This window comes from Dryobates pubescens, unplaced genomic scaffold (genome assembly GCF_014839835.1).
Source record: "Dryobates pubescens isolate bDryPub1 unplaced genomic scaffold, bDryPub1.pri scaffold_142_arrow_ctg1, whole genome shotgun sequence".
NCBI classification, from domain to species: Eukaryota; Metazoa; Chordata; class Aves; order Piciformes; family Picidae; genus Dryobates; species Dryobates pubescens.
The window spans coordinates 10,924-18,756 of NW_026530733.1; the positions used below are offsets into that span (position 1 = coordinate 10,924).

The following is a 7,833-nucleotide window of genomic DNA, read 5'->3' on the forward strand; positions in this document are numbered from 1 at the left end:
GGGGGCAGCCCCCCTCGAATCCCCGCCTGGGCTCTTGTGTCTGCCCCTGCCCCAGGCTTTTGGGGCCCTTTTGGGGGTGCTTGTTGGCACCAGCCCTGCCCCAGGGCTTTTCCACGACCGAGAGCGACCCCAGGGAGCGGGAAACTCCCGCACTACTTTTCTCCATGTCGTCCTCCCGCCTCCAACCGGCCCCAAAGCCCCCTGCCCCCAGCTCCGCTTCTTCCCCTCCCCCCCGTTCCCGGCTCCGCTTCCCCTCCCCCTCCCCCCCCCCCCGTAACTTTTCCCTCGGGTACCTTTTCCCCGCCCATTTCCAGGCGAGCGAAGGGGGCGGCCGCTGGCGGCGGAGGGATCAGCGCCGGGCAGCGAGGCGGTGATGCGGCCCTCCCCCTCCTACCCGCTCCCCCGGCCGGTTCTAACCGGCTGCGGCTGGCGCAGAGCGACGCTGCGCATGCGCGCCGCGCTCCGCCCCCAACCGCTTCCCCCCCCCCGGCTCCTGCCGCAGTGCCGCGGGGGAGCAGCCGTGGGGGTAGGGCGCGGGGCGCAGCTTCCCCTCCCCCCTCCCCTCACGACTCAAAGCCAGGTGGGGGGTGGGGGGGGCTCGGGTAACGCGCAGACCCCTCCTCAAATCCTAACCTCCCTCCGTGGAGCCGGCAGGGGTGGGAAAAGCAAACCCAAGTCGACCTCTGCGGCCGGGCTTTCACCTAAGGAAATGGCGGCGGCGGCTGAGGTACCTCTCAAAATGGCGGCGGCGGCTGAGGTACCTCTCAAAATGGCGGCGGCGCCGCTGCCCCTCGGCGCCTTCCGCCGCAGGGGAGGGCAAAAAAGCGGCTTTTTTCAGCCTAAAATACCTCCAAATCACCTCCCTACCTCCCCCCCTCCCCAGACCCCCTTTTTATTCCTCCAGGAGGTTTTCTCCCAGTTCTGTGCCCGAAGAAGGCAGGGGGAGGGGGGGAGGGAGCGGCCTGCTGGTGCTGTCCCTCAGGAAGCTTTTTTACCCTAACCGTTTACAACTCTCCCCGGAACATTAACCTCCTGTGCAGCTGATTACCCCCTAGGCCCCCACGGTTTGCTTTCCCCTTTTGGTTGGATCGAGCTCAGAGCCCAGATGCAGCTCTGTGCCTAACCAGCCCCAGCGGCGCTCATCCTTCTCCTCCCCCCCCGCACAAAACCTTCCCCAAATCGCTGCTTTTTTTCCCCCCCTAAAAATAAACAACCATTTGGCTCTGCCTTTGCCGCGGGACTGGAGGCTCCTGGCGGGGGGGGGGGGGGGGGGGGAGAGGAAGAAAGCGGTGAAAAGGGTTAAAAATCGGTGAAATTGGTTAAAGCTGGCAGGGAGGAGGAGGAAATAGTTCGGCGAGGGGGCGGGGGGGCGAGTTCCGTGCCCAGACTGCCCCCAAAGCAGCAGGATCGGCCCCAGGAGAGCCTCCCCTGCGCCCCCCGCCCGCCCCGGGCACGGCGGCAGCCCCGCGCCGGAAATGGCCGCCGGCGCGCGCGGCCGCCGCCATCTTGTGGCGCTGCTGCGGCCCCCGGCCCCGCCGCTCCCCGGCCCCCCCCCCGGCCCCGCCGCTCCCCTGCCCCTTGGCCCCCCGGCCCCGCCTCTCCCCTGCCCCCCGGCCCCCCGGCCCCGCCGCTCCCCGGCCCCCCGGCCCCCCCCGGCCCCGCCGCTCCCCTGCCCCTTGGCCCCCCGGCCCCGCCGCTCCCCGGCCCCCCGGCCCCGCCGCTCCCCTGCCGCCCCCCCCCCCGGCCCCGCCGCTCCCCTGCCCCCCGGCCCCGCCGCCCGCAGCCCCAAAGCAGCCTGAATTAGCCCCAAACCCAGGCGGGGAGGGGGCAGCGATGTGGGGCTTCCCTCTGCAGTTTATTGGGGGATGGGGTCAGTACAAAATGGGGGAGGGTCTGCCCGGGCAGTGCTTGCTCGTGGGCAGGGGGCTCCCAGCGCGGCGCTGGGGTGTTGGGGAGGGGTCTCTCAGCCTTGCTCGGTGCCGGCCCCGCCCCCAGCCCCGGCGCCCCCTCCCCTCCCGAAGAAGGACACCGAGCGCCGGGGGGGCTTCACCCGCCGCAGCTCCTCACCTGGGGGGGCACAGGGAAGGGGGGAGGGGCGTCAGGGAGTGCCCAGGACCCCACCCCCCGGGGGGACCCAAACTCCTGTGAGACCCCTCCCCCCCCCAGTCCCCCTAGGTCACCCTTGGGTGCTCCCCGTGTCCACCCTCCCGGGGGGCTCAGACCCCTCTGCCCCCCTTCCCCCCCCCCCCCCCCCCCAGTCCCATGGGTGCCCCCCCTGGGCACCCCCAGACCCACCCAGCCCCTCTGGGTCACCTTTGGGTGCCCCCCAGGTTCCTTTCTCCCGGGGGGGGTGTCTCAGACCCCCCTCTGTACCTCCCACGGCTACCCCTTGGAGCCCCTCGATGCCTGCCAGCCCCCCGCCCAGCCCCCCCCAGGCGCCCCCCGCGCACCCTCCCGCACGTAGTCGATGGTGCGCAGGCGCTGCAGGCGCGGCCGGCTGACGCTGTCCTCCCGCCGCAAGGGGGCGCCCGGCGCGGCCGCGGGGGGCGTGGTCTCGGGCGCGGGGGGCGGCTCCGCCCCGCCCAGCTCGATGCAGCATTGGATGAGCGCGCTCATCAGCTCCGCCTAGGGGCGGAGTCAGCGGCCAGGCCCCGCCCACGGCAGCGCCGGCGGCAGCCCAGGGACCCCCAGCTGCCCCCTAGGGCCTCTCAGGGACCCCCAACTGCCACCCAGGGACCCCCAGCTGCCCCCTAGGGCCTCTCAGGGACCCCCAGCTGCCCCCTAGGGCCTCTCAGGGACCCCCAACTGCCACCCAGGGACCCCCAGCTGCCCCCTAGGGCATCCCAGGGACCCCCAACTGCCACCCAGGGACCCCCAGCTGCCCCCTAGGGCCTCTCAGGGACCCCCAGCTGCCACCCAGGGACCCCCAGCTGCCCCCTAGGGCCTCTCAGGGACCCCCCAACTGCCACCCAGGGAACCCAGCTGCCCCCTAGGGCCTCTCAGGGACCCCCAACTGCCACCCAGGGACCCCCAGCTGCCCCCTAGGGCCTCTCAGGGACCCCCAGCTGCCACCCAGGGACCCCCAGCTGCCCCCTAGGGCCTCTCAGGGACCCCCAGCTGCCACCCAGGGACCCCCAGCTGCCCCCTAGGGCCTCTCAGGGACCCCTAACTGCCACCCAGGGACCCCCAGCTGCCCCCTAGGGCATCCCAGGGACCCCTAACTGCCACCCAGGGACCCCCAGCTGCCCCCTAGGGCATCCCAGGGACCCCCAACTGCCACCCAGGGATCCCCAGCTGCCCCCTAGGGCCTCTCAGGGACCCCCAACTGCCACCCAGGGACCCCCAGCTGCCCCCTAGGACTTCCCAGGGACCCCCAACTGCCACCCAGGGATCCCCAGCTGCCCCCTAGGGCATCCCAGGGACCCCCAGCTGCCCCCTAGGGCTTCCCAGGGACCCCCAACTGCCACCCAGGGATCCCCAGCTGCCCCCTAGGGCATCCCAGGGACCCCTAACTGCCACCCAGGGACCCCCAGCTGTCTCCTAGGGCTTCCCAGGGATCCCCAGCTGCCCCCTAGGGCATCCCAGGGACCCCCAACTGCCACCCAGGGACCCCCAGCTGCCCCCTAGGGCATCCCAGGGACCCCCAACTGCCACCCAGGGACCCCCAGCTGCCCCCTAGGGCCTCCCAGGGACCCCCAACTGCCACCCGGGGACCCCCAGCTGCCCCCTAGGGCTTCCCAGGGACCCCCAACTGCCACCCAGGGACCCCCAGCTACCCCCTAGGGCTTCCCAGGGACCCCCAACTGCCACCCAGGGACCCCCAGCTGCCCCCTAGGGGCCTCTCAGGGACCCCCCAACTGCCACCCAGGGACCCCCAGCTGCCCCCTAGGGCCTCTCAGGTACCCCCAGCTGCCACCCAGGGACCCCCAGCTGCCCCCTAGGGCATCCCAGGGACCCCCAACTGCCACCCAGGGATCCCCAGCTGCCCCCTAGGGCCTCCCAGGGACCCCTAACTGCCACCCAGGGACCCCCAGCTGCCCCCTAGGGCCTCCCAGGGACCCCCAACTGCCACCCAGGGATCCCCAGCTGCCCCCTAGGGCCTCTCAGGGACCCCCCAACTGCCACCCAGGGACCCCCAGCTGCTCCCTAGGGCCTCCCAGGGACCCCTAACTGCCACCCAGGGACCCCCATCTGTCCCCTAGGGCCTCCCAGGGACCCCTAACTGCCACCCAGGGACCCCCAGCTGCCCCCTAGGGCCCCAGGGACCCCTCCCTGCTCCTCAGGGGCCCTCAGGGACCCCCAGTTGCCCCCTAGAGCCGCCCCGGGTGGCCAGCAGCTGCTCCCCAGCGCCCCCCAGCCCGGACCTGTGGGGAGAAGATGCGCAGCAGGCGGTTCACTGGCGCCCCCTGGTGGTCGCCGTCGAACTCCAGCCACAGCTGGGGGGGCTCCGAGGGCTCGGCCCCGCCCTGCCCCACGGCCCCCACCAGCTCCCAGCACAGCTCGGGGTAGGTCAGGGACAGCAGCACGTGCTGGGGGGCAAGGGGGGCTCAGCCCCACAGCTGGGGGGGCCCTGCCCCATAGAGCCCCCCAGCCCCACAGAGAGCCATAGACCCTGCTGCAGATCCCCCTCTGCCCCACAGATCCCCCCCATGGGCCTGACCCTGCCCCACAGAGAGCCCCCCTCGCCCCATAGACCCTGCTGCAGATCCCCCTCTGCCCCACAGATCCCCCCCATGGGCCTGATCCTGCCCCACAGCTCCCCCCTCTGCCCCACAGATCCTTCCCTGCCCCACAGACAGCCCTCCCTGCCCCATAAACCCTGCTATGGACCCTCCCCTGCCCCATAGATCCCCCCCATGGGCCTGATCCTGCCCCACAGCTCCCCTCTCTGCCCCATAGATCCCTCCCTGCCCCACAGACAGCCCCCCCCACCCTATAGACCCTGCTGCAGAGCTCCCTCTGCCCCATAGATCTCCCCCATGGGCCTGATCCTGCCCCACAAACACCCCCCCCCAGCCCCAGAGCCCCCCCAGCCCCACACCTTGTCCCGGGGGTCGATGATGGTGACCCCCTCCAGCCCCACGGCGACGCTGACCGGGCGCAGCCCCCCCCGGGCCAGCAGCCCCCCCCCGGGCCGCTCGATGGCCCCCGGGAAGAAGGCACAGCTGGGGGGGGGGGGGGACAGCTGTGGCAGCCCCCCCGCAGGCTGGGGGGGGCGGGGGGGGGAGGGGGCAGGCGGGGGAGGGGGGAGAGGGGGGCTAAGAGGGAGTGCAGGGGGAGGGGGGGCCGGGGGGGGGGGGGGGCGGCTGGAGGGGGGGAACTATGGGTAAGGGTCTGGGATGAGGAGCAGGAGCTGGGGGGGGGAGGGGGCCGGGGGGTGCTCAGGGGGAGGGGTCCCTGGGGGGTGCCCAGGGGGGGAGGGGGCCAGAGGGTGCCCATTGGGGGTGCCCATGGTGGGGTGCCCATGGGGGGGTCGCTCCCTGGGGGTGCCCGTGGGGGGTGCCCATGGGGGGGTCGCTCCCGGGGGGTGCCCATGGGGGGTGCCCATGGGGGGGTCGCTCCCGGGGGGTGCCCATGGGGGGTGCCCATGGGGGGGTCACTCCCATGGGGTGCCCATGGGGGGCTGCTCTGGGGGGTGCCCATGGGGGGGTCGCCCATGGGGGGGTCGCTCCTGGGGGTGCCCATGGGGGGGTCGCCCATGGGGGGGTGCCCATGGGGGGGGTCGCTCCCAGGGGGTGCCCATGGGGGGGGGGGCCCATGGGGGGGTCGCTCCTGGGGGTGCCCATGGGGGGGTCGCCCATGGGGGGGTGCCCATGGGGGGGTCGCTCCCTGGGGGTGCCCATGGGGGGGTCGCTCCCTGGGGTGCCCATGGGGGGGTCGCCCATGGGGGGGGGACCAGGGGGGGGTCGCCCATGGGGGTGCCCATGGGGGGGGGGGACCATGGGGGGGTCGCTCCCTGGGGGTGCCCATGGGGGGGGACCATGGGGGGGTCGCTCCTGGGGGTGCCCATGGGGGGTGCCCATGGGGGGGTCGCTCCCTGGGGGTGCCCATGGGGGGTGCCCATGGGGGGGTGCCCGGGGGGGTCCCGGGGGCTCACCCGTAGGCCGGCAGGGGGTGGCAGCGCCGCAGGAAGTCTCGGTAGAGCTGGGCCGGGGCGGCCTCGGGGCCGGGGGTCCGGGAGAAGGCCTCCAGCAGCCCCTCCTCGGGGGGGGGCTGCCGCGGCCCCCTCCTCAGCAGCGCCCCCCACAGGCCCCCCCGCGCCGGCGCCGGCGGCAGCAGCTCCCCCAGCAGGGGCCTGGGGGCACAGCAGCGGCAGGGGGTAAGGGGCAGGGGCAGGGGGTGCCATGGGGCAGGGGGGTAGGGGGCGGGGGGGGCAGGGGGCAGGGGGGTAAGGGGCAGAGGGGTATGGGGTGGGGGGGGACAGGGGGAAGGTAGGGGGTTAGGGGGCAGGGGGATAGGGGGCAGGAGGGTAGGGGGGCAGGGGTCAGGGGGATAGGGGGCAGCGGGTGCCATGGGGCAGGGGGTTAGGGGGCAAGGGGGTCAGGGGGGTAAGGGGCAGGGGAATAGGGGTTAGGAGGGTAGGGGGAGCAGGGGTCAGGGGGATAGGGGGCAGGGAGTGCCATGGGGCAGGGAGGTAGGGGGCAAGGGGGGCAGAGGGATAGGGGGCAGAGGGGTAGGGGGCAGGGGGTGCCATGGGGTAGTTGTGGGGTACTGTGGGTCTGGGTGGGTGCCCATGGGGCAAGGTGGGTGCCCAGGGAGGGGTGCCCGGGGGGTTGCCCAGGGTGGGTGCCCGTGGGTGGGGGAGGGGTGCCCGGGGGGGGTGCCCAGGGGTGCCCATGGGTGGGGGAGGGGTGCCCGGGGGGGGTGCCCATGGGTGGGGGAGGGGTGCCCGGGGTGTGCCCAGGGTGGGTGCCCGTGGGTGGGGGAGGGGTGCCCGGGGGGGGTGCCCAGGGGTGCCCGTGGGTGGGGGAGGGGTGCCCGGGGGGGGTGCCCAGGGGTGCCCGTGGGTGGGGGAGGGGTGCCCGGGGGGGGTGCCCGTGGGTGGGGGAGGGGTGTCCGGGGGGGTGCCCAGGGGTGCCCGTGGGTGGGGGAGGGGTGCCCGGGGGGGGTGCCCAGGGTGGGTGCCCGTGGGTGGGGGAGGGGTGCCCGGGGGGGTGCCCGTGGCGGGCAGGGCCTCACCGCAGGCAGGGGGCGCTGTGCAGCGCGGGGCGGTAGGGGCCCAGGCGCAGGCGGCAGGCCAGGGCCCCCAGCTCCAGCGCCTGGGGGGGGTCCACCGGGCAGCGCCCCCCCAGCACCTGCCCCCGAGCCTCCCAGAACAGCAACCGCAGCACTGACTCCTCCTGCAGCTGCCGGCAGGGGGCACCATGGCACCGCGGCACCAGGGCACCCAGGGCACCGCTGGCACCGCGGCACCAGGGCACCAGGGGCACCCAGGGCACCGCTGGCACCATGGCACCGCGGCACCAGGGGCACCCAGGGCACCGCTGGCACTGCTGGCACTGCAGCACCAGGGGCACCCAGGGCACTGCTGGCACTGCAGCACCAGGGGCACCCAGGGCACCGCTGGCACTGCTGGCACTGTGGCACCCAGGGCGCCAGCAGGGCACCATGGGCAGAGCTGGCACAGGGCTGAGCATGGCACAGCTGGGATGTGCCACCCATACCAGAGAGACATCGCTGACACCTGGCAGTGCCCCTCCCCAGCTGGCAGTGCCCTCCCCCAGCTGGCAGTGCCCTTCCCCCAGCTGGCAGTGCCCCTCCCCAGCTGGCAGTGCCCTCCCCCAGCTGGCAGTGCCCCTCCCCCAGCTGGCAGTGCCCTCCCCCCAGCTGGCA

General features: G+C 74.1%; 1 protein-coding gene across 1 annotated transcript; it reads right to left on the reverse strand.

Annotated features, from left to right (window-relative positions):
- Positions 1-697: 697 nt before the first annotated feature.
- FRMD8 (FERM domain containing 8) lies at positions 698-7,451 on the reverse strand. The gene is made up of 7 exons (XM_054179361.1): positions 7,180-7,451; positions 6,098-6,295; positions 5,042-5,165; positions 4,365-4,529; positions 2,451-2,625; positions 2,005-2,067; positions 698-798 (listed from the first exon to the last, which is right to left on the reverse strand). The coding sequence occupies exons 1-7, from the start codon at positions 7,449-7,451 to the stop codon at positions 698-700; spliced, it is 1,098 nt and encodes a 365-aa protein (XP_054035336.1).
- Positions 7,452-7,833: the final 382 nt, after the last annotated feature.